Source organism: Malaclemys terrapin, chromosome 4, assembly GCF_027887155.1.
Source record: "Malaclemys terrapin pileata isolate rMalTer1 chromosome 4, rMalTer1.hap1, whole genome shotgun sequence".
NCBI classification, from domain to species: Eukaryota; Metazoa; Chordata; order Testudines; family Emydidae; genus Malaclemys; species Malaclemys terrapin.
The window spans coordinates 141,968,333-141,995,408 of record NC_071508.1 but is presented as its reverse complement, the minus strand read 5'-3'; the positions used below and the strand labels follow the sequence as shown (position 1 = coordinate 141,995,408).

The 27,076-nt window shown below is 37.9% G+C and overlaps 1 protein-coding gene across 9 annotated transcripts in view; it reads left to right on the top strand.

The window, feature by feature from the left end:
- The window catches only part of ARID4A (AT-rich interaction domain 4A), a 71,316-nt gene that overhangs the window by 18,398 nt on the left and 25,842 nt on the right, over positions 1-27,076 (top strand). For all 9 annotated transcript variants that reach the window (XM_054026625.1, XM_054026628.1, XM_054026629.1 and 6 more), the window contains exons 6-15: positions 2,195-2,274; positions 2,369-2,463; positions 3,152-3,284; positions 5,615-5,694; positions 8,191-8,264; positions 10,510-10,676; positions 19,952-20,024; positions 22,625-22,719; positions 22,847-22,944; positions 24,864-25,092. In XM_054026625.1, coding sequence (XP_053882600.1) covers positions 2,195-2,274; positions 2,369-2,463; positions 3,152-3,284; positions 5,615-5,694; positions 8,191-8,264; positions 10,510-10,676; positions 19,952-20,024; positions 22,625-22,719; positions 22,847-22,944; positions 24,864-25,092 — 1,124 coding nt within the window. The remainder of the gene's footprint in view (positions 1-2,194; positions 2,275-2,368; positions 2,464-3,151; positions 3,285-5,614; positions 5,695-8,190; positions 8,265-10,509; positions 10,677-19,951; positions 20,025-22,624; positions 22,720-22,846; positions 22,945-24,863; positions 25,093-27,076) is intronic.

The window sequence follows — 27,076 nt, the reverse complement described above, 5'->3', positions numbered from 1 at the left end:
TTGTACGGCTGCAAAACCTTAAACAATTGAGCATCCTGTACTATCCCCTAAAAATATAACATGGAAGCTCTCTGTCATCTGGCTTTAGCCTGGAGTTTCCTTTTTTTTTTCTACATCAAACTTGTTTGAGAGAGATTTTCTTTGTAAAAATCTAGCTTCCAAAATATCAGATAAATTAGGCGTGATTTCTCCCTTGCAGTCCACTATCATGTCTTGCTTGATGCTGTGGTGAAGTTATCTTCTGCTGAACATCAGTGTATTGCCCCAGAAATTATTACTTCTACAAATTCAGCATTTTGACTTCCGTGTAGAATCTGGTGGGAGGAGAAGAGGTGGTGAGGGGCCAAGGCCTTGTTTACACAAAGAAAGTAACATTGATTACTGGGGGCGGGGGAAAAAAAGAAAGAAAAGTAAGAAATAATGAAAAAAAATGGATAAGATATAATTTGAAAGTCAAAGAGCAAAATGTGCACAGTGGCTTTTTTGGGAAACTAAGTAATAGAGTTTAAACTTTTAAAATAGATTACATTAATAAAAATGTGTGCAAACCTATATCGTATGACTATTTTGTAGTTACTATCTAGCAATTTTATGTTTTAATAGTTTTGAGAAGGATTATTGGAAGGCATTTAGGGAGCAGGATTGCTTGCTGTTTTAAAACTAATAGTAGTTTATGTGAACAAGTATAACAAGCTGAATCAATTGGCTTACCTCTATCAAAGTAGCTCAGTTGGGAGACTACAGACATGCAAATTATAAAGCTTAGTAGGCCTGCTAAGAGATTGCTTGCGTACTCTGCTCTTTATTTCTAATTACTCTTACAGTTTCTAGTCTTAAATTAGGCTGTTAGAACATGGTGGTTTCTTTTCTTTTTGGTTGGCAGACTAGAATTACAGAGGAATTACAGAGGAATAATTTAAATTTTGCTTTATATCTTGATGTAAATGTATTGAATTTTTAGCAACACAAATATATTGTATTCACGTTAGTCTTGAGAGATTTTTCTTGTAAAAAGGATGCCACAGTTATCACACTAATAAAACAAACATGTCCAGACTGTATGGTATATACTGGCTATGGGATAGACAACCTCTTCCTAATAGTGTAAATACAGAATATATATCCTGCAACTGAATGGAGGCCATGGACCCCTTCGATCAGGTCAGCATCCCTTGGAAGTCACTGGGTCTCTGCACATGCATAAGGGTTTGCTCAGATGTTCTGATTTTAGGATCGGGATTTCTGATGTAAAATGCAAAATTGCCAAAATGTATACATTCTACTTCAAATTTAGTCAGGGTTTATGCATTTTAATTAAAGTATACAGTGACTCTCATAGATATTAAGCTGTTAACAATCTTAAAAACTAATTTAGAGGTAAAATTCCCTCTTTTGGAAGAAGTTGTGAATTTTATAGAAATAGACAGTCCTGTTAGCCCATCCCGGTAACCAGGAGTAGCACAAGCTATTCTTTATATATCTGCTAGCATACCTGAGTCCATGTATGTAACAGCCTCACTATTATTTTCTAGGTCTCTCCTGGCCATGCATTAAAAATTTAGATGACTTGCTTCTGATTATGTGTGATTTTGTGAGGTGAACAAAATGTCCAGTAGGGACTAGAACAGAGATGGCCAGACTACCACGTTTGGGCTTCCAGTTCTCCGCTTATCTGTAGCATAATATTTTATGTTGTAGCAGAAACTTCCATGTGTATTTGTCTGCCCACTAGCAACGTTTCCCCAGAGAGTATACAAGTGGACAGTTGCCTGCTTCCTATTTCCCATGGCAACAGAAACAGAGTTGGGAGACTGGCCCAGCTTAAATCAGAAATAATTGGGTGTTTCAACCCTGCTGAGGATGTTGGTTGGGAATGATAACTGGCAGGCAGCCAGTATCTGTGGTCTTTAGTAGTACAGTGTATCGATAAGAGAGATGACAAACCCTGAGACTGGTGCAGCTGGCAGCCTGATTTTTGCAGTGACTTTGAATCCATGTGCTGGAATGTTTGCCTGCTCTTGGGCCAGATCTTGACTATCAGACTTCTTTCCACTTCTGAACCAAAGAACTTAAATTAAGTCCTCAGAGGCATATTCTACAGGATTATTTAATTTATGATTTTGAATCGCAAAGTGGCCATTTAGTTACATTTGCAAATCTTGTGCCACTATCTTTGTCTCTGACTTCATTCTAGTTTTTGATGATGGAGATGAGAGGACGTTGAGACGAACTTCATTGTGCTTGAAGGGGGAGAGACACTTTGCAGAAAGTGAGGTAAGGAGATGTTAACTTTTCTTCAAGCTGGAAAGTAAAAGTCTTTACATTGTGGAAGAATTGCAAGCTGATTTATATTCTCATCTTCTCCTAGACACTTGACCAACTGCCACTAACAAATCCAGAGCACTTTGGAACTCCAGTAATTGGGAAGAAATCCAACAGAGGAAGAAGATCTTCTCTTCCTGTGTGAGTTTTTTATAATTCTATATATGCTACTTTGTTACCTTATTGTCCTTTGCTAAAGTCTGATGACCCTAGAATTTCAATGGGACTATTCATGTGTGCCTAGCAGACAGAATTTGGTCTTAAACGACTAAAAAGAGTGATGTAGGAGGGATGAAACAGTCATTATTTTGTCATGTATTATATTCACAGCATGTATTTGAAAACAGCTCATCTTGTCGGGCACTAGCTTTAAAATGTAATCACTGCCAAATTTATGAAAAAAGTTTATCTGGTATATGAGTAAATCTAGGATTTTCAACATGCTTTGGCATTTAAACTGGTAAAACTGTATGTATGGAAGCTTCAGGTTTGTAAGCTCTTTGGGGCAGGAACGCTCTTTGTTCTGTGTGTGCACATGACCTAGCACAGTGGAGGCCTGTTCCATGATTGGGGCTCCCAGGTAGTACTGCAATACAAATATAGTGATTATAATTGTGAGCACAGAGGGACTTCAGCAAATCAAACTCCTTCTACTTAATTTATGCTCTTTTACTATTTCAGTTTTTTCAAGTTCAACCTTTTGCTTTTAAAAATTAGTTTTAGTGGCCCTAAACCAGCTTTTTACTGCTGCTCTTATGAGTTATATTTCCTCACAATTCTGATCTTCAAATTAAGGCTGTTTTAAAATATTGTATGCTTAATCCTCTAGCACTGAAGATGAAAAAGAGGAAGAAAGTAGTGAAGAGGAAGAGGAAGATAAGAGACGTCTTAATGATGAATTGCTTGGCAAAGTTGTCAGTGTAATTTTTTGTTCGGAGAAGACTGACTGGTATCCGGCTTTGGTAAGTAACAAATGATTGGGATATCCACAGTATAATGCCTTCAGAATACTATGTTTTGCTTATTTGGGGGGGGGGGGGGGTGAAAGGGTGTTCTGAATCTGCGTCAAAGCCCCACTCTTGTCACTTCACACTACAGCTCCTTCCTTCCTCTATACTTGAACCGCACTACTTGCAGACATTGCAGCTCCTGGAGCAAGACTTGGGGATAGCCATCAAACTCAGGACTCCCTAGGCAGCAGACTAATGCTAAATACATGTTTTGGGGTTGTCATTTTTTGTGTTTACAATTTAGGTGAGCAATAGAAAAATAAATATTCTGACAAGTATTGAAACTTGTATCAGGTTTATGGCTCTGACTTCAGTAAAAAGCGATACTTAAAAAAATCTATATATTTTTTGTAACATTGATCTTTCAACAAAATCAGATCTATTAAAACTACTACCTGTTGGTAATGTAAAACTACATTTCTAATCCTTTTTCTTTGTTTAAAATTTATAAATGCACGTGTGTGCTCTGCATATTCTAGTATATTTAAAAAAAAAAGTTGACAAATTAAACTTTGTTCAGTGAATTGAACAGTAGGGATTGGGTACTAGAGTGTTTTCATTTGTAAATTGACTTGGAATAGTTCTGGTTACAAATAACATACACAAGAGAAATCTAAAATAATCCTGGTGTTCTATTGCTCTTGTACCTTTAATGTAAGTAGGGAGATGTTTCACAGAACTTAAAAAAAAAATTGCTGATGTGCATCAAAGGAAGCTTTAGCAATACATTTTTGTAATTCCTGACTGACCAGTTAAGTGTATGCATATTGTCTCCTTACATCAAGGACAACACCCATTATTATAAACACTTTCATTAGAGTGTTGAATTGGGACATTTTACCCACTGACTCAAATGTTACCTTGTTAGATTTACTGTAAGCAAATGAATCTGCATTGTATCTGGCTACTTGGTGCTGCTTTTCAGGAACTAACTGGAAAGAGACCACCTGTCACATTGGGTTAACTGAATTTTAACACTGATTTTTTTTTGGATGCAAGTATGAAGAAAGATTAATTATATAAACAAATTGTGTTTTTCTGCTGCAAGTATGTATCAGTATATTGTACCCTAATAAGTAGATATTGATGATATCTGAGGTGTATGTTAAGATTTATTAAAAGCCTGTCAGTGTGTATCTCTTTCAGGACAGTAGATCTCTGTTCATCGAAATATGAAATATAGTATTGTTCATATCTTCTGACTGTTGGTCAGCACTCCATTTTGGTCATTCATTAAGCAAAAATTGTTCTAATATTCTAACTGGGAGGTGAAATTGCTAGAAGTCCAGAAACTGTTGTTATCCTCTTAGCGAACCAAGAAATAGGAATCTGTGAATTCAGTCTGATGTGAAATCCTGGCCCCATTGAAGTGAATGACAAAACTCTTATTGACTTCAGTGGAGCCAGGATTTTGCCTGAGAGTGTTAACATTGCTCCAGACCTTAAGAAGCAGTTATAGCTGAAAAACAGACTGTAAAATCATTACCATCATGTTCTTTGTGCATTCAGAGTCGTTTACTTTAGTGACACAAATAAGGTTAATTTTTTCCAAACTACCATGTAATCCTACAGCATTAATACCACTGTGGAGGAGCTTGGGTTGACATTATCAACAGTATTATTTACTTAAGTTCCAGATGTAGAAACTTTAATATTGGGGATCATACATCACCCAGAAAAAAAGGAAGCTTGCCTTTTGGATCCCAGCTAGGATGACCAGATAGCTAGTGTGAAAAATCGGGACGGGGTGGAGGGTAATAGGTAACTATATAAGAAAAAGCCCCCAAAATCAGGATTGTCCCTATAAAATCGGGACATCTGGTCACCCTAATCTCAGCCTTAATATGAAAGAATAGAAGTGGGGAGGGGGATATATATTTTTTTTTAAATCTGAGCAAGTTTTAATCTGAAAAACTATTGTGGAGTAAACATGGAATTCCACAATGCCCTCTTTATAGAATAGCTTGTCAGAGTATAACTGCACTTTTATTATTGACATCTAGGGGGTAAATGATCAAAATTCCTGGGTTGTCACATGAATGTTTATGATGGTGGATATGGTGCTTGTTTGGCAGCTTCTTCATCTTGGTCAAGTATTTATGAAGAAGTTCATTGCTAGACTTTACAACATAAATAGGAGTATACAGAAACCTAATTGCTGTTGCCTTTTCTGAAATTGGAAATAACAATACAAGAAAGTGGAAAGGATTTATACAGTCTTACTTTTTTTAGCAAGAAGAATAGCAACTCTTGAGAGCATTGTGTTTTATTTGAAACTTCAGGTAATATCTCCCAGCTGTAACGATGACATCACAGTGAAAAAGGACCAGTGTTTAGTTCGATCTTTTGCAGATTCCAAATTGTGAGTAATAGGATACAGTACTCTTAATAATAGTGTTGTATTGAAGAATGTGTGAACTTGTGACAAATTTTTATGGGGACATTATTCAATTGTACATTAAGATCTTTCTATACAAAACTTAAGTACAGGATTCTACTTAGTTAAAATTTATAACCGATGACTCAGTATTTTCTTGCAACTTAAAATGAAAAAAGGCAAGCGACTTACAACACAATTTTCTACCTATTGCATGCTTAAGATGCACAATTGAGCTAACATATTTGATGGAGGACAGTGGGGGGCTTACCAATGTTACTAAGTCATCTTAGATGATTAAAGTTAAATAATTTTTTTAAACAAAATTTACTTTCGTTAGTCAAGCATTTCACTTCTGTTTTTCTCACTTTGTAGTTTATAGACACTTTCCAATTAATTTCTCCTTTTTGGTTTTTCGTACATTAGCATAGTCCTTTTTTTGGGTTGCAACATTGAGTTGGAATGTTTTGGGGGTTTTCGGTAGGCTTTTTTAAACTTTCCACTGAAATAAAAAATTAGAAATTTTTAGAGGTCTAAAGTTTTTTTGTAAAAGCTTTTTATGTAACTTGGGTCCTGATGTTCCTCACTTAAGGTCTGCCAATCTGGTACATTTTTGTGCATGTTTATTGAAACAATGTTTTTAAGCTGCTCTTTCAGTAGCAATTTGTACCCTTTAACTAACAAACTCAGTATTTATAAGAGAAGGTGAATTGAAAGTATCTATTGGGTTACAAACTGCTACTGAAGGGGCACTTGGGGTCTAGGATATCCAGTGAGAGAAGGAGAGTCCAGTTATTCCAGGGAATCCTAAAAATAAGAGGAGAACTTTCTTAAACAAATATATTCAAAACAATGATAACATTTTAACCATTTCCTACTATTTTTTCGTATACCATTTAGTGACTGCTTCTCAAACCTCAACATTGTGCTTGTACAAAACATGCCTGTTTTTAAAAAAATAAATGAGCTATAGTTATAGCAGCAATAATTCTCAATAGAATGTGAATTAGTAGGCTACTGATGCACTGTTTCTTTTGGCCTTATTATGTGGCTAAGGCATGCATCAATAGCCTACTTAAAGTATATTCTGTTGTGAATTATCACTATAAATAACATAATATGTCTTATTACCAGTGCCTACTGGACCATTTTTCTATTTATTTTCTTTAGCTTGAGAAAAAGGTGGCCACCAATTCCTTTCACTCTACTGGGGTTTTGCTACAGTTCTTGTGAATGAACTGAAAGAAGAAAAATCTTATTATAATAACTCACTTGAAATGCTATAATTGTAGATTGGCCTGCATTCCTATTATAGCAACCAAATTTAACTCAATATTTGGAATACATCTTGTTCCAAACTTAAAAGATTCCATATGTGTTAGCATGAGAGCACTTTTGTAACTTAAAAGAATTGGATGATCTAATAACACAAATATTGGTATTTGCTTCACAAATCTTGTTTTGTGCTAGCAAAAATACAGTTTAAAACCAGGGCATACATTTACTTGTCAATATATAGATTGTTTCCCTTTGATAGTAGTTGTTTTTGTAAACAGTCATATTGATATGGGATATATTACTTTATACATGCAGTAGCCACTTTGTAAAGAGTGACTTCCCGCTTTTCTCACCCCATTTCTTTTTGCTGGTTACATATTATAAAATCAAGGATTCATTTCCATAGATCTAGCTGGAGGGACTATTTTTATATTGGATTTTCTGTAAACTGGTCTTGAAATTGCTTTGAGAGATCAGATCTCTGTAGCATGCCCTAAAATTTGTATTTAAAAAGTAAATGTGCAGTATTTCTTTAAAATATTATGAAATATAATAAAAGGTTATATTGTAAGCTGACATCCAATTCTTGTTCTTCCTTGCATTAATTCCCTCAAATGAAGCCTGCTCTACAAGTCCTCTCCCTCCAAAGTGCTCAGTTCAGTGCCATATCCTCTATTACACCACATGCTAACATGTCTTCCTTTGTCATCCCATCCCTTCTTAACATGACCTCTAACTAACATTGGCAAAAGTAAGGAAATGTAGAGATAAAACTTTGTTTCTACTGTATATTGGTGCTACAGACATTAACTCAGTGCGTGATTGAGAGTGATGGCAAAATATTTGGACGGAGTTTTAATTTGCTCCATGGCATGGTGTGGGTTTTAAAAGAAAAATTAAAAATATTTACAATATTTTTATCTTTAAAAATATAACAGCTCTGTAACTATAACAGATTAAATTATATTTTTTAATTAAAAAGGCACTTTTGATGACTTTGGGAATGAGAATTGGGAGTTTCTGTGCTATTGCTAGTGTATATTGTGTTAGTGCATATATCCGGCGATGCTTTAGGTATAATTCTAAAAGTTGAAAGTGAATGAAGGGTCTTGAATTTTGAGAAATCACTTTTTTCATAAATGGAGTACTCCTTGACTTATTCCTATTTTATTTTATTTTATTAAATACTTTCCTCTCTTCCAGTTATTCAATAGCAAGAAAGGACATCAAAGAACTAGATGTAAACCTATCAAAATCTGATCTGTCTGCTAAAAAAGGTATATTAGAATAATTCTTCTCTGGCTTAAAAAACAAATCAGTTGTGTAATGCAATATTGAACCTTCTGCTGGTATGTGACTAGAGTTAATTGCTATCAGTTTACCATTGGAGGGTTACAGTGAACACTAATAATACTGCTATATACTATAATGCTACTATTTAGCATTTTAACAGTGCTTTGCTAAGAAGCACTGGCAGCTATTGCTTCATACTTAAGATGGTAACCAAGCTTCCATTATAAGTCTGATTTGTTTGGGGAGGGGAGTTCCCTCTGCAAAATCCACCCAAGTTATATTGGCCTCCAAACTGGTAGTTTATGCCTGGACCTGAGGTAGAAATATTCTACCGAATTTGAAGTTCCTTTATACATGGGATTCCTGAATTATGGCACTCTAAAAATAGAACTGTTCACTAGAATTCAAAAAGTCTCCTTTGTTGTTGTTGTTGTTTTTCCTTATGGAGGCTTCTTAAGGAAAAAAGAGAATTTTACCTCCTAGGTAAGGGTAGGGAAGGACTTGTATGTCACAGGAGGGCTTGCCAAGCAAGGGCTTGTCCACAAAGAGTCTTTTGCAAACCACAGAGGGTATTAGTGCTCCCCAAACCTTCTACAGCAGCACTGAGCAGGTCCTTGGTGTTCCCGCCTCTATCTATTTTAAGTACCTGCATGGCCCCCATTACTGTAGTATCCAAGTGCCTCAGTCTTTAATGTATTTATCCTTGCAAACACCTGTGTGAGCAAGGACTGTTATCCCCATTTTACAGTCGGAGAACTGAGGCACAGAGAGACTAAGTGACATGCCCAGGATTACACAGAAAGTCTGTGGTGGAGCTGGAAACAACTTGAGTCTCCAGAATCCCAGACCAGCACTGATAACCATTGGACCATCCTTCCTCTGCTTCTTCCACAGTCCCCAACCAAAAATCATCCTCTCCCCTCCCTGCCAAATGTCTAGGCCTCATAGGGGCTCACAAGCTTGAGTCCAAAAAGACTTACTGGGCCACTGATGCAGGTACTCAGGTGAAGCCCTACTCCACCATTCCAAAGATCTGTGGGAGGCTGGCTGTATTAAGTGAGCGTCAGTGATTGTGAGGAAGGTATACGTTAGTGAGTATCAGGGAGTTGGGAGGATATGGGGAATCTCCACTCCTATAGTTTCTCAAAGTCTCCTTTTGCTCCCCAACCCCATGTTGGGAGTATTTAAAAAAAAAAAAAAAAAAAAAAAAAGGAATATCCATACAAAAGCACTAACATTATAGTAAAAAGAACAGGAGTACTTGTGGCACCTTAGAGACTAACCAATTTATTAGAGCATAAGCTTTCGTGGTCTACAGCCCACTTCTTCGGATGCATATAACATTATAGTGTGAATACCTATCAGTGGGTTTAGATGTGTATTGCCTTAATATTTGGATTTTTTGTTTCAACCTCTAACACTAGAAACCAAATATGTCCATAGGGAAGGTTGCCATGATTGAGAGATACAATCATATTGCATTAACTCAACCCCCTGGGGATGCTCTGAGGGAATAAAGAAACTTCTACTATATTATCACCCATAACAATTTATTTTAAAACCCTACAGTCATACATGACCCATACTGAAGAATTATAGGCAAATGGGCATACTGAAGGCAGTCATTCATTCCTAACCATTAAATGTCTTATCCTACAAAGTGCTGAGGTCACTCAAAGCCTCTCATATGAGAAGCGTATGCTTTGATCATGAAATTGGAGCACTAATACTGTATTAAAAGAGCAAATGATAATGTGGTGAGAAATCGTCACACTTAGCATAAGAGACATGTATGTATGAAGCAAATATTTCAACCGATGTTCTATGATGCTTGTTTCTGATAAAGTTGGATGTAAGATGAAGATGATAACTCTGCCCTAGAGGGGCCTGCCTAAGATCCCATTGTACTTGTCAAATAGCACCTAAATTGACTCTGAATTCCATGGATTTCCAGTATTTGTGTTTTTAATCTAACATTCCTGAATGCTAAAATGTGCTCATACTATGAAGATGTGCTTGCAACCATAACTTCATCCTAAATTTTTGTGTGTGGGATAAATGATCGTGTTTAAACTTTTAATTCACTTTTCACCACCTATTGACAATTCAGCTCTGAATTTTCTCCCCCCCCCCCATTATAATTTGAAAAAAAAAATTAGGAATATTTTGTAATTTACATAATTTTGAGTTAAACTTAGTACCTGGAACACTGGGCATTTTTCTCTATAGGGTTACAGGAAGCAAGCACTTTCTTAAACACAAAAGCTGTTCCTGATAACTGGAAAATGGACATGAGTGAAATCCTGGAGTCCTCCAGCAGTGATGAGGAAGATGGCGCTGCTGCAGAAAGTGATGAAGAGGAAGACAAAGTGGAAGAAAAGGAGGAAGAAGTAGTGGTAAGTCTATTTTTATATTGGAAACAATTATGCGATTAGAAATGGTAGATACAGAATTTAAATGTCCAAAGACACTTTAGTTACCAAAGTTGTGATCTCAAACTTGGCTTACTCACTTTGGAGTTTTCAGACCTGTTTAGCTTCCCTTCACAACTGTGCTTCATGGTATCTGTGTGCAACTGCAGATATTCTGCCATTATCCAATGCACAAATTTGAGACAAATCTCAGAAATAAGTCAGCAAACTTTGTTGGAGAAGGTCTGGGTCAGAAATATGCAGATAGGGAAAGGAAATAAAATTTGATAGCTGTCTGAATAATAACCTAGTGCTGATTTAAAATGTAACATGCTTCTAAAATCCAAGATCCTCTTGAATGATGAATACTTCCAGTCAGAGAAGGTAATAAAATGCCAAAACAAAAATATTGGGCACAGTAGAGGAAAGTGGTAGGTGGATGGACTATCCCCTATTATAACTATTTGTTAGCTCTCTAAGAACCTCAGAATTTTATGCTAAATATCTTTGTAGATAATATTTCAGTAAAGCTTTCTTTAGATATTAACATTTTTTAAATTATGGAATGATAATGTTATTGTCTAATATATACTTTAAATTCAATTCATTGTACAAGTGTCTGTCACAGAAGTATTCATAAAATGATCCAGTTACTCAGTTTCCATAAAGTAAAGCATCATCTGTCCTCATGTAATCAAAAATGAATTTATGGAATTTCCTTTAATTTTTATCTGGTTTTAAATCTTACAGAATTAGATTTACTTTAGAAATAGTTCTTTGTAAGTTTGTGTACCATACATGGAACCAGGAGATTCATTATATAGAAAAGGAAAGCAAACTTTCTGTTTTTAAAGAAGGTCAAATATCGTTTCCCTTTCACTTCCCCTGTAGTATGTGGTTTTGTCACACTGAAAACAGAATGGCTGTTCATACTTAGAGGCAGACTGCCTACAGTGTTGCCATAGTAACATACTGTTGGTTTCAAGTGAGCATGCTCAGGAAAGAGAGGAAGATTTAGCAGAGGCTTGGCAGCCTGCCAGTGAGGCTTGCCAGATGCTTTGAAATGGACTGTCTCTTTCTTTTCCTTTCATGTAATGTCTGATTTTTATATGGAAGAGAATGTAAGTAATGCTATATAACTGCGGATGTCGTGCAGTGAGAGAGAAAGAAAGCAAATATTTGGAAGTCAGGATGAAATATGTCCAGGCACTGGGCAGATTAGGTAGAAGGGAAATATAACCATTTTTCATTTGAGAGAAAATGCAGCTCATAGGTAAGGAGTTTGTGTTTTAACCTGCAACGTTAACATTTTTCATGATTAAGAATGTGGATTTGACTTAGAGTTCAAGGTTTCTGATCTGTGAACAATGTGGTATAGCATGTAGCCAAGGGTAAATGTTTCCTTGTTTAAAAAAATAAAATAAAAACCTATTTTTAGATATTAATGTTATGCCTTAGTAATAGTGTTCTGAAAAATGGAGGAGTTGTCCATATGAAAATATTGATATGGTTAGGTAAATATGAGGATGAATGTGCATAGAATATAAAATCCCACTGGGTTTTTTCTTCTGTATGTAGTGATAAGAATTGTATAGGCCACATTTTGCAGGGTGTGAACTGTTGCAGTCTGCGTTGATCTGTATTAACGTTTGTTAAAATTGCATACTCCCAGTCAGATTTTTGTGTGTGTTTGTGTTTGTTTTTTTTAAAAGATGGCTTAATCGGCTTCTAGTATAATTTTTGGTGTCATTTTACAATGGATGTTGTCTAAAAGTGCAGTATGCTTCAAACAAAGAAGGGGGAGGGGTAGCTTTGTTTAAAAACAAAACAGCATTCTTATAAAACAAATGGGGTTTTCATTTCTGATGCTAAGAAAATAATCTGTTGATCAAGGAAAGGGAGGTAAAGCATTCCAGAGATGTAGATATGTCCGTAGGAAAAGCTGTAGGATCCATTGTTTCCAGGTGACAAGTAAAGATATAAAAATAAAGGGATCATAAAGCTCTCTAGTGGAGCATAGATATATATATATATTTTTTTTTAGATTGTCTGAGCAGAGCTGTCATTCTTGACTATGAAGTCAAAAATCTTGATTATTCTTTTATAATAGTCTAATCTTAATTATTTAATTGTGGGCAAAGCTCAATATTTCTGCTAAAGAGAGAGAATTTAGGAATTGTGATTTTTTTTTTTTCCTTTAAGGGTTTTTTTCAAAACGTCACTAATCTGGGATGCAAACCTAAGGGAGCTAATGCATAAAAGACTGTTGTCTTGGCTATGTATGATTATAAATGTTGAATCACTCAAATTTTAATCAAGGTCAAAATAACCTCATTCCCATTTCTGTCAGAATATCCTCAATTCATCTTCTGTTTTGGGACTCTGAGTCACTCTGTTCTATTTTTTTTTTTTTTGTTTAATTTACCATGGTGGTGCAGTAATGGCCTAGCTGCCAACAGGCATGGAAGGCCTTTCTCAGATAAATGACATGGAGTCCCCTTAACTCTACAAATATATATTTAATACATACCCACCATATTGTCAGTCAAATCCAAAGGATAGTCTTATTATGGAGTCAGAACAGACAGGCCTAATGTAGTTGTTCGTGATTATAGAACCTAGTATTTTCTCGCAGCTGGATTAGGATCCATAATTTTGCTTTGACACACTTTTTTGTGATGCCTTTAGTGATTTGGTAGTGGTTCAGTACAAGGAGTAATTTAGGATAAGCACCAAGATATTTTGGTGTCACTGCATAGTCCCTTCAGGATCTGAGAATATGGGATCAACATGGTGGTACCCGGATGGTTCTCTCTCCTGTTGGAGGTAACTTATGAGTGTGGGATTCTTTACAGTTGGCAGTGCAGGAGGAAAATCTGGAGATAGCCTTCGCATTGACATCTATATTTAAATTTTAGAAGAACATTGACATGTGTCATGTTGCATAATGAGTTTCTCAAAAGGTTAAATTTGGGAGACTTTTTTGCAGTAATTTCAAAATACTGCATAGCAGCCCTAAGTTACTGTATTGCTTTCAACTTATACTTGGATACTTGTTTAAATAATGAAACTGACTTTTTGTTACTATTATTTTTGTTATTCCTTTTGGTTGAATAAGATAACTTTTCCCATTTGGAAGTGAATGGTTAGTTTGAATCTAGCCACAGGTCTGTTGGCTATAAACGTTTGTATTCAATTTGTAAATTTAAAAATCTGCAGTAAGAGTGTGCTATATACATATTAGGATGTAACAGCCATTCTGAGGATAAATTGGAATTAGAGGTATAAAAATTTGAAACTCTTCTATATCATTGGCTGCATTGAAAACATTCCAGAAGCTCAAGGTCTGTCTCTAATATGCATGTCTTATTAAAAATCAAAAATATGTACAAGCATATTATTTTCTTGCACTTCTACTCTTCTGTCAAGGAAGAGGGCAATTGCTAGTTGTTTACCAGGAAATAAAAATGTCCAATGATTAACTTTTTCCTTGCCCTGTGTTTAAAGGGGAGACTGCCTGCAGCTTGCAGTTTGATCTTTTGAGTCTCTTTGGACATTCTTCCCGTAGGCCAAATCAAGCCCTCTTCATGCATTTAGTTAAAATATATTTATTCCTTTTGTTGAGTCAGAAGCAACAAAAGGAATTCCTATATATCGAGCGTATGCGTTTGATTTTATGTGTAGGATTTCAAAGAGTTACCGTAAGACATAATATTAAATGATGATTGGATCAAAGGGCAAGAGATTTGGAGGGTGGGGCGTTGTGGGAAGGGAGGAATGGTGTATAAGGCCCTCAATGTTCAGGTTTGGACAGTGTACCATGACTGAATTTAACTGCTATTGCCCCTGGGGCGGTAGTGTTTTGTTTTATTATCCCTTTGGATTTTTCATCTCTTCTTATCCTTTTAAATTTTTAGAAGCAGGAAGAGTTAAGAACATAGCAACAGTGCTAGCCCGATTGCTCCCTAAGTGTCTCCCACTTAGTGTCAAGAGGAATTGGTTAGCAGACCTGTATCTTTTTCATGGAGAGTCTTCCTAATGGGAGATATTGCAGAAGCTGGCCAGTTCATGGGAAATATGGGGGGAACAGGTCACTATGCTGGCCATCCTTTAAAGGTGTCTGTCTCATATGAGATCAGAAGTAAGTTGTTTCCCATTTGAAAATTAAACTTTGGTGCCTAACTCACTTCCTGCTGTTTGAAAATAAGAACTGGAAGATCCAGGAGGATATGGTGGCAGAGGGTGGGCTCTGTTCTCAGGGCAGTGGCAAGTACCTGGTCATGCTCCTGGTAGCAAATTATAGATTTCTTGTCATGTGAATTTACCCTACTGAAATCTTCAACAGGGGGGAAAGATGGCCCATTTAAATGATGACTCTGAGGAGTTTTTTCAAAATAAGACCTGTTCTAAGGAAGTCAAATTCCTAAATGCTGAATCAGGAGCGTGGTGTAGCATCACTTTTTCCAACACCCTTCAGATCCCTGTTTCACAGAAAGGCAACAATACACTATGATAAGAGCATAGAACGTGTAATTATAATCGAAAAATTGCTACCTAGAAAGTTTCATATAATACTTCCAGATTTGCAGATATATATAAAAAATGGATGACATGTTCAGCGTTTTCCTGTGTGAAATTAGTTGTTTGGTCAAAGTCCGCTTCCCAATGGACAGGTATTTGCATCATAAATATCATCACAGTTGGCACCCTTGTTGGCACTCTGAGCAGACAAACCAGTGACTGAATGGGCATGATGGCTGGACTGCCTTTTAGCCTGTAGAGGAGATGTCCTCCAGTTAGCACAGAGTCACGTCACTGCCCACCACCAGTGCAAGAAAGCTTTCCCTGCTATACCTGCTCTGTGGATAAGTAGAGGATCTCAGTCCTAAGGATTTTCATTCCTGATACCTTTCACCAGCATTAAATTTACATCAGGTGGGGGATGGCTGGCATGTGTGCAAATATTTGAAACCCATGAATTACATTTTAGAAATAGAGATTTGGGATTCTTGTACATGACTAACGACTTCTAATGCTGCTTCCAGATTGCCACTAGTCACAGACTTCTCTAATGTTTAAATGGTTTTCAGAGGCAAGATAAAAATGTTATCTGAAGCAGTCCATCTCTGGTGTCAAGTGTGTGTGTGTTTTAGGATAGCATATAAAATCTGAGTCTAAAAATTGCATACAAGGCTGTCACAATTTCAAAGCTATTCAGCAAGAAACAGCTTCTTTAAGATACATGGATTTACATAACGGGTAAGTAGCAAATGTAAATGTAATACCACACAACATATATTTACAAGTGACAAATTCACTAATCTAAAGTAACTAATTTTTCCAAGATTTCTGATTACTGTTTGAGTTTGTGGTTTATAGTGCACCCTGTTGTAAAACTAGACATTTTATATACAGTTTTCATCTTCAAAGTTCTATATGAACATTGTAGTCTTATAATACCCTTCGGAGTTACCTATATTAACCCCATTGTACAGATAAGATGAGGCAGAGAGGGGTTAAAAGATTGAAGGTATGTAGCTAAATCGTTGGGCCTCGCTCACCCTTTATTAGAGCCTGTTTGTGGGAAAAGGATGTAAATGAGAAACCAAACTACTGTGGAACTGGAAATTTTCAGAGAAAATTATTTGCACAGATTTTATCTATGAAATTCTGAAGCCTTCTGGTGAAAATATCTGGACTTGAGAAGAGAGGGGACTGCTGCTTGGTATGCAGCATTCCTGCTATCTACCGCAGGGGGTGGCATGAATGCCATGCTTAGAAGTGCAGTGTTCAGGCTACCTACCAACAGAAATATGGCTCTCCTCAATGGTGACAGGTGGTGGCAATAGCATTTCTGAGATTCTGCAATGTTTATTCATACCTGGAGGCTGCAGCAGGAGGAATGGGGAAGAGAAGCCAAAGGACCTGCTCTGTGACCCACTTTGGGGTCCCAACCCACAGTTTGAGAACTGCTGGAATATCCCAGAACTAAGTGGCTAGAATACTTTCCTGAGAGGTAGGATTCAAACAGGGGTCTCCCTTCTTCCTGAATGGCACGGGAACTGAACTTGGGTCTCTCAGGATATGTCTACACTGCAATAAAAAAACCTGTGGCACAGAGTCTGAGAGCCAGGGTCAGCTGACTTGGGCTCATGGGGCTCAGGCTGTGGGACTAAAAATAGCAACGTAGACTTTAGGCTCAGTCTGGGCCCTGGGCTCTGAGACCCACCCCCATCGAGGGGTCTCAGATCTCAAATTCCAGCCTGAGCCTGAACATCTACACTGCAGTTTTAGAGCCCTGCAGCCCAAGCCCTGCAAGCCTAGGCCAGCTGTGATCGTGCCCTGGGTTTTTTATTGCAGTGTAGATATACCCTCACATGTCAATGAATGCTCTAATCACAGGGCTAAAAGTTATAAGGTGGAGTATTGCCGCCACCATCACCACCTCCTCCTTTCAGATTTTGAATGAGACCTGATCGGGGGAAGGGATAGCTCAGTGGTTTGAGCATGGCCTGTTAAACCCAGGGTTGTGAGCACAATCCTTGAGGGGGCCACTTAGGAATCTGGGGCAAAAAATCAGTACTTGGTCCTGCTAGTGAAGGCAGGGGGCTGGACTCAATGACCTTTCAGGGTCCCTTCCAGTTCTATGAGATAGGTATATCTCCATATATTATTATTAATATTAAATATCTGATAGGTGGTCTCTAAGCATATCTACTGGACTGGGCCCTGCACCCTTGTTAGGAGGGCAAATGCCAATCTTCCCCTGGTTGTATAAAACTCTGGGTGCCTCGACACCTAGAGGGAGATTGCAGTGTGTGTGCCTAGAGGCAGAAACATCTGTGATGAGGGAAATTTTACTCTGAAAATATAGGTGCTTGGGTGAGTTTAGGCACCAACAGGGTTCGGTGGGAGTTCTGTGCATTGCAGTGGAGCCTGAAACTGGGACTTGTGCGCCTATATACCTTTTGTGGATCTGAGCCTTTGTGCCTATATTCATCTGTAAAACAGGAATAATAAAACTTCCTTTGTCTTGTCTATTCAGACTGTAGGTTTTTCAGGGAAGGACTGTGTCTCTCGATGTCTAACATCTAGCAAAATGGGGCCCCAATTGGTTGAGGCTATCATTACAGAAATAATAATTCATCACTCAGGAGCAAGGATGTTCCCTTAGGGACATTAAGCCCATGAAGCCTGGAGGGCAGTTGATAATTGAAATGAAACCCTGCTTCAGAACAGCAGGTGGTGACCTGGGAACCACTTGCACCAAAGACACACAGAGAGGGTATAAGGATAGCATACAGATACCCTAATGTGAAATGCTCTCCAGCATCAACTCATGAGTCTTTGTTTCACCTGGTCTGCTGTCCAGTGACTGGCCAATTAGGTGCATCAACTGTCCTAACTCTTCCTTCTGTTTTCCACGCTCCCCATAGATAGTGATTCACTTGGTCTTCCTGCTCCTGTTTCCTTGGGCTGTACAGTTTTTCATCTTTGCCTTTTGTTCAGGTGAAGATACTGAGAGACTGTTAATATTTAAGTATCTGCTCATGGAAGAGCTATTTCTAGCCAACATTTTCATTGTTTTAGGGGATCTGTCCACAAGAATAAACAGTTCAAGGTGGAAGTGCTTCTGAATTCTGAAGATATCTAGCACTTGTAATGCTTTTTATCCATAGGTATAAAAGCCTTTTACAGTAAATGGTGAGATCTATTAATTGCAATGTTAAGATTACATAGTTTAATATTTTGAAAAGCAGGAAATATAAAAGCTAAGGTTCCTATGCACTAATAAATATGCAGCATTGTCTGTGTGATTCTATTGTTAATTTTATAGCTTACTTGTATGTCTGTTAAATGTATACCATAGAATATACAGGATGAGCAAAATGGCCACTATAACATTATATAATTTTGTGGGTTTGCATTTAATTTCCTTGTTTCTTTTCTAAGAAAAATCAGAAGAGAAGAAACACAAACTATCTCTGTGGAATAATGTCAGTATTTAAATGGCCCCCATTGGGCTCTGGACATTACAGCTCATTGCAGCAAGCAGCATGAAGAAGGGGTGAACTAATACCGATGCTTCACAGGAGGCTGTTTTTCAGTTAACAAGGCAGTGGTGTATCAGTTTAGATTGCAATGGCTCTATTTTCACAACAGAAAATTAGGAATGTAATTTTATTAAAATGAAAGCTTAGAATTTGCTGAATGCAGACCAAACTGAAACTGAGATCAGTAACCTTTCTATTGCTTTCCCCTTCCTCTCAAAACTGCCTGTGATTTTTCTACTAATGATACAGTGGTAGGGTTTTATTTTTGACTTTTTCTGTACATCTTTCCTCTGAGATAGCCACTTTTGCACAGACAGCCTCACCAGCAATCCTTAAGCCTACCAGGCTGGGCAGGAAGAATGTGGCATACATAAGATGTTGCAGGGAGCAAGACCTCATTAGGCTCTAAAATCTCAGAATCCCACTGAACATGCTCAAAAGTGATTTTTTTCTCGTAACTTTTATTTATTCTAACATTTTCCCTTTGAACATAGCAAAGGCTTTACTTCACATTGTGGACTATCCAAGTCAAAGTTTAGCTGTGTTTATCCGGGGTGGCAGTGTAAGAATAGTAGAGGTAAAAAGAAAACAGGATAGATAACATACATTCTGCTGTTCTGAATTATACAAGTGACTCCTGAGATGTTTCCAGAGATGACCTCTTTGAGCTGAGACCAAGCATGGAAAGTTTCATTCCCCAAGGGATTTCTTTCCCCTCCTCCCCCAGAAATGTATGAGCATCTGAAGATATAGGGGCTGTTACAATGGAATCCATTTTGCAACCTTGACTATAGTTTTTCTACTGGGGAAAGCTAGAATTCATGTTAACTGCTGTAGTCTTTTAAATAACACATTCAATATTAGATTTTACTGTATGACATCACGTAATATATTAGTGCAGGCCACATCATACCCCTAATGGATTGAGGATCCCACTGCTCTGTATTTTCTTTTTCTCCAGTTGAGACTCCAGCATATGGGGTTTTGAACCTTCAGAGGGGAACCAACCAAGTTAGTCTTCCTCATCTTATTTAAACTTTTGCCCATTTGTGTGGCTAGCCCTTTCTGATGGGTTTATTTTCTGGATATCATATCCTTATATGGGTGAACAATTGTAGCTTGGCTTTTTTGTGCAAATGAATTGTTTGGGATCTGACTGTCCATATGCATCTAATATTTTCAATATGTCTCCCTTTGTTTTGACAGCCTGAGGAAGAGCTTGATCCTGAAGAGAGGGACAACTTCCTCCAACAGCTTTACAAGTTTATGGAAGACAGAGGTAATACATTGCTTAACTTATTATCTTTTGTGTACCCAACCCATTTAAAAAAATTATTTTTAAATTTAATGTGTTGTATCATGTTATCACCCTTGCATCAGGGAAACATGTATATTCCAATAACTAAACATACAGATGAAAACATTTGTAACCATTTTCAAATGGGGCAAGTCTTCTTATTTCAGATGCTTATCAGCATAACACACAGACAAAAGCAAACCCTGCCTAATTGATGTTTGGTTTTCTGTTGTTGTTTGTGTGTGTTGGTTTTTTTTAGACAGTTCTTGATGAGCTAGAACCAAAGTATTTCTGAAATAGCCTCTGAGTTGGTGTCCCTCTATGGCAGCTATGGCTGGCAACTCTGATTTGGAGGATAAAAACACTTGGAGACTTGGCCCTGGGTTGTGGAACTTTCAGCCATCAGAAATCTGGAAATGTGCCATTTTTAAGTCTTGTTGCAAAGCTGTCCTAATCACTCACAGACATTCTACTAGTAGTGGAGCAACAGTGTCATTTACCTGGAAAACAACCTAAGCAATCCAGCTTGGTTCAATAGTTAGAATAAGGAAGGAGTTGATTTGCTGCTTTTCTCGACAGAATTAGACCGGTCTGTTATGTACATGATGGTTAGATGCTATAATGGCAAAGAATATATTGGAAGAGCTGCAGATACCTTCATACATAGTACAGTGCTTTGCCCTCCTCCCAGTTTCACCTTCCTTAGAACCGCAAATTTCAGTGGCTTATGCAATACTAGTTTTCCAATTTCAGGGAGGCAACCAGTTCTAACACCCTGAGCATTTCTAAAGGCATTGAAGCCAGAAAATAGGTTATTGTTTCAGCAAATAACATATTGTGCCCACACATTTTATGCTCAGAAATGGCTGTCTTTTTTAATATAAAAAGTTTCACTCCTGTGTTTGCAAACTTGTTTTGATCAATAGCAAAATTGAAAAAATTGTACAAATAAGACTAGACTCTCTTTAGATACTTTTGTCAAAAATTAGCAGGTCTTTTCCACAGGGTAGAAAATATCTTTTAAATTTTTTTGTAAGCACTGTATGTACTAAAAACTGCTATTTGACCAATTCGTAGATCCCCAAATTGCCAGGCTCCAAAATGATTCCATAGCAGTGGTGACATTACAGCATAGTATAGCAAAGCACGTGTGGTTATATCTGGATTTAAAAGGACTGGGGTTGAAAGGAGTAAGTTTAGAATCAGTTACATGCTGAATACCTTCTCTGCCCTTTGGTGAACAAGGGAAGAGTGCATAAAAGTTCGTAAAATGTTACAGTAATCAATAGCAATAAATGTTGATAGAAAAACACACAAAAGGGAGACAGACTATATTAGTTCAGACAAAATGGTTTCACAATCTTTAAGTATAATTAAAAAAAATATGGCAGGTCACCATTTTAAGTAGGCTGGTCTTCTCTTTAATAAGGTATTTTCCAATCCACAGAGGCTTAATGGAGTAGTACCTAGCCTGTTCAGTCTTGCCACTTGCCTATCACAAATATGTCAGTGGGTCATGTATTTGTTATGGCAAGCTTTTCTGGAGTTCATCCAGCATCACTTTGAAGACCATGCCATGTGGAATTAGCACTCTCTGGGGGAGTGGGGCGAGGGGGAAAGAGGGGGAGGGAAAGGAGGGGCTTCGGAGAAAAGCGTGTTATGTGTAAGCAATACTAGCTTCTTTATAATGTGATTCTTCTACTTCTGTTACTGTCCTTTCTCCTCTTCCTTCATTGTGGAGTGTCACCCTGACTCAAGTGCTGTTAGTCCAGGAAGCAGGGAGAGACTGTGTAGGCAGCTGTGGGACGTGGGGAAAACAAGGAAAGTAACAGAGCAGTAAAAGTAAAGACCCAGTCCCGAGACAAACTGATATTGCTTAAAGATAGTATTTCATGGAAAAAAGGTGGCCTCCTTTTCTACCTTGGCAGGGAGGAGCAGCAACTTCATCAATGTTCAGCCCTTAGCCCTGTTTATTTCTGGCCTCCTCTTTCACAATTAATAGATTCTCGTTTCCTACCTGATTCCCAACTCTTAGTTTAGTTTCATACTCTTATCTCCACACACACATTTGTCTCTCTTGCCACCTTTTCCACCATTTCACATTCTGACCCTTTAATTTAATTTTCTACTCCATGTCCCCTTCACCCAAACATTTGATGTTCTTCTCTTTATCGACTCCCACACCCTACCATCTACCAGGCTTTTCCTTAGCAATTCTGATAGGCTGTCCTTTCATGTTTTGGCTGCCCTTTCGTGTTTTGCCTGCTGTTTGGGTAAGGGCAGCTAATCAGATGGGGTTTTCCCGAGAGATTTGAGGAGGGTCAGAAAACCTGTGTAGTTTGCAGGCCTATGATGTCAAACATTATAATAACTCACCTAGAACCAACCAGATGGTGACGCAAAAGCTGAGCATGACCATTAGTTGGGAGCAACTGACTTGAGATGTCTTTTTATGGGTAAAAATATTATTACAGACACTACATTGAAAAATGTACCAGCAATCAAGTGTGTTCTATGGGATGGAAGAGAAGTTTGCTCATCTGCATGGTAACTTTATTTATTTGTATTCTTATGTTAATTAGGTACTCCTATCAATAAACCTCCTGTTCTGGGCTACAAGGATCTTAACCTCTTCAAACTTTTTAGACTGGTGTATCAACAGGGTGGGTGTGACAATGTAAGTGTCAAATTTTTCTTAAGCGAAACATCTATTTGTGCTCTTGAAAATTATGGTTACAGTTCTAGTGTCCCAGTAAATTTTGTTCTTAATTTTCCTGGTTAACGAATAAAACTTACTTTTCCAGATTGACAGCGGTGCTGTATGGAAGCAAATTTATATGGACCTTGGCATTCCTATTTTGAACTCCGCTGCTTCCTACAATGTAAAAACTGCTTATAGAAAGTAAGTTATATCTTATTAGATGATTGAATGAATGGTTTTATGAATATGGAAAATCTGAAAAGTGGCATGAACACTTTATTTTGATAGCTCAGCAGTTGATATTAGTAGACAAGTAAGTGTTTCACATTCTCTTCTTATGTTCCTACATTAATTTTGCCAGATTTTAAGAAGTTCTTGCAAACGAGGTCCGGAGTTCTGCAGTGAGACTGGTGCTTAGCGTCCTCCACTTCCATTCACTACAAAGGGGAGTAGGTGTTGGGCACCATGTAGGGTCTTGCAGTTGCAGTTTCTTAGAACATGGAAGCTTGTTTTAGAGCAGGAAATCTCCATTGTTGGCATGTGGTGTTACTGTTTTGGAATATAGCAATGAAAACTGCTATACAATTAGTTTGCAATTTATGCTTACCGACACGGACAGACTCTGTCCTCAGATGCACACACATTCTACTTCCATTGAGATTTGTGATAGCTGCATGCTATGGGCAGAGCTTTGCATTTATTTGCTCCAGACTTTTAAACTTTCTGTACAATGTAGCTAGAAATAAGTGTGTTGCAGAAGTAATCTTTCAAACCTCAGTGCAGAAATTTTGGTTATACCTTTATAGATCTGTAGATGATGGCTTTCAGACACACTTACATTGTTAGCTACAGTATAAGAGTAGGAGGAGTGGTGGTGACCACTTGAGTTAAGGCTGCATATGCCTTTTCATTCTAACCCCTGATGTTCAGTTGTATTTTCATTTTTGATACTTACACCTTCTGGGCTGAAATGTTTCAGGCTCACTTTCTAAGTAGAGTGGACTTTCTTCTTCTTTTTTTCCTCCTGAAAGGTTGAGCAAATATAGTTCAGTGATTTGAGTAAAAGGAGAAATTGAGCTCTGCATGTGGGAAGCAGGGGGAATGTTTTCCCCAATTCTGAAGAACTTATTTTGTTGTTGTTGTTGTTGTTTAAGAAAACAATCAGAACAATTGATTGTTGTGTGATTGGCACCAGTATCAGGAGTGGCTTAAGTTAGGGTTACAGATGCAACATTAATTCTCATTGTGCATTTGCAGTACAAAAGTCTTTAATGACATGGTTGCATTTTGTTTCTCAAATACAATATATCATATGTTTTCTAAGCCTTAGATTAATGTGCATTCTCTCTTTTACAGTTGTGTATGCCAGACAGCTCATTAAAGTAATCATTTGAAAAGTACATAGCAAACTATTGCTGATTAAGAAGAAAAGTGAAAATTTGCAGGCATATATTGCCCACCTAAATTTTGCAGCTAAACTAGCTTAGTGGTTAACTACCTCATTCTCTGACTTGAACGTATTGAAAGTTGTGCTTGTTGAATAGCAGGTGACAAAGGGTCTCATCCTACTCATTGAAGTAAATGAAAATGAAAATATTCAGATTGTCTTCAATGGGAGTTGAGCTGGGTACTAATTTAAGATGCATATTTTACAGAGAAAAGTATTTAGCATGCAAAAATTAGTAAAGTTGTGACAGACCATTATGACATTGAAAACACTCTAACAATATAAGAATGGAAAAAAATATTGCAAGGTGATTCTAAGATTGTAGAAGCAATTGTGTGAGAAACAGTATAGCATGATGTGCTCTTGATGGTCTGAATGCTGAAGCAAATGGGACAGAATTAAAGCTGTGCACGTGCAATGTTAAACTTAGTCACTCAAATATGACTGCTTAATCATGCTACCTCAAAATCTCTTAACATAGGATTGAGGTTTTTATTGTTTGGTTTGGGGTTTTGGGGGTGGTTGTTTTTCTTTTTTTTTTTTTTTTCAGGAATTAGTGCTCTTCTCTTGCACTTCTGCGAGCAAGAAAATAAAGAATTTGTTTGCAGTTCAGTGAAATGAAAATCAGATATGCATTGGTAAAAATGTAATGAAACTTTGTTTTCATATGTAGGTATCTTTATGGTTTTGAAGAATACTGCCGCTCTGCAAACATTCAGTTCAGGACCATCCATCATAATGAACCCAAAGTGGTAGAAGACATTCAGAAACAAGAAGAACCAATGGAGGAAAGTGTAAAAGAGGAACAAGAAATGCTTCCAGCAGAAGTAAAAAATGAAGCAGAAGAAAATGATTCCAGCAGCGAAAGTGAAAAAGAAGAAATAGAATTAAGATCCCCGAGAGTAAGTAGTCTGATTTGAGGGTGTTTTTTTTTTTTTAATTTATGTGCTAAATAGAACTGGGTGTCCTTAATAGTTCACTGATATGAGATTTCTCTAGAGGATTGGCTGTACATGGGAATTGCCATACTTGTACAAACACAAGAGCCACATACTGGATAACACAGGCTTCCATTCACATATCAAGACAATGTTCCACTGTTTACACTGGCTTCCCATTGAATATAGTCCATTTCAAGTTCTCTCTTGATGGTCAAAACCCTCCAGGAGATTGACTAAGCTACCTGAGATCATCTTTAGACAAAGGAAATGCAGTAGATCTAATCTACCTAGATTTCAGTAATGCATTTGAGAAGATGGGGATAAGGAACTGGTTAAAGGGGAGACTGCAATGGGTCATACTGAAAGGTGAACTGTCAGGCTGGAATGTGTTTACTAGTGGAGTTCCTCAGGGATTAGTTTTGGGACCAACCTTATTTAACATTTTTATTACTGACCATGGCACAAAAAGTAGGAATGTGCTAATAAAATTTTCAGATGATACAAAGTTGGGAGGTATTGCCAATATGGAGAAGGACCTGCTACCAGCACTCCCAGCTATCTTCGAGACACCACCGACTTCCTGAGGAAACTACAATGCATTGATGTTCTTCCTGAAAACACCATCCTGGCCACCATGGATGTAGAAGCACTTTATACCAATATTCCACATGAGGATGGACTACAAGCTGTCAGGAACAGTATCCCTGATGAGGCCACAGCAAGCCTGGTGGCTGAGCTTTGTGACTTTGTCCTCACCCACAACCACTTCAGATTTGGGGAGAACTTATACCTTCAAGTCAGTGGCACTGCTATGGGTACTCGCATGGCCCCACAGTATGCCAACATTTTTATGGCTGACTTAGAACAACGCTTCCTCAGCTCTCGTCCCCTAATGCCCCTCCTCTACTTGCGCTATATTGATGACATCTTCATCATATGGACCCACGGAAAGGAGGCCCTTGAAGAATTCCACCTGGACTTCAACAATTTCCACCCCACCATCAACCTCAGCCTGGACCAGTCCACACAAGAGATCCATTTCCTGGACACTACAGTACAAATAATTGATGGTCACATAAACACCACCCTATACCGGAAACCTACTGACCGCTATACATACCTACATGCCTCCAGCTTCCATCCAAGACACATCACACGATCCATTGTCTACAGCCAAGCCCTAAGATACAACCGAATTTGCTCCAACCCCTCAGACCGAGACAAACACCTACAAGATCTTTATCAAGCATTCGTAAAACTACAATACCCACCTGGGGAAGTGAGGAAACAGATTGACAGAGCAAGACGGGTACCGAGAAATCACCTACTGCAGGACAGGCCCAACAAGGACAATAACAGAACACCACTGGCCATCACATACAGCCCCCAGCTAAAACCTCTCCAGCGCATTATCCACGATCTACAACCTATCCTGGAAAATGATCCCTCACTCTCACAGACCTTGGGAGGCAGGCCAGTCCTCGCTTACAGACAACCCCCCAACCTGAAGCAAATACTCACCAGCAACTACACACCACACCACAGAAACACCAACCCAGGAACCTATCCCTGTAGCAAACCTCGTTGCCTACTCTGTCCCCATATCTACTCTGGCGACACCATCAGAGGACCCAACCACATCAGCCACACCATCAGGGGCTCATTCACCTGCACATCCACTAATGTCATATATGCCATCATGTGCCAGCAATGCCCCTCTGCCATGTACATTGGCCAAACGGGACAGTCCCTCCGCAAAAGAATAAATGGACACAAATCGGACATCAGGAATGGTAACATACATAAGCCAGTAAGTGAACACTTCAATCTCCCTGGTCATTCTATTACAGATTTAAAAGTCACTATCATTGAACAAAAAAACTTCAGAAACAGACTTCAAAGAGAAACAGCAGAACTAAAATTCATTTGCAAATTCAACACCATT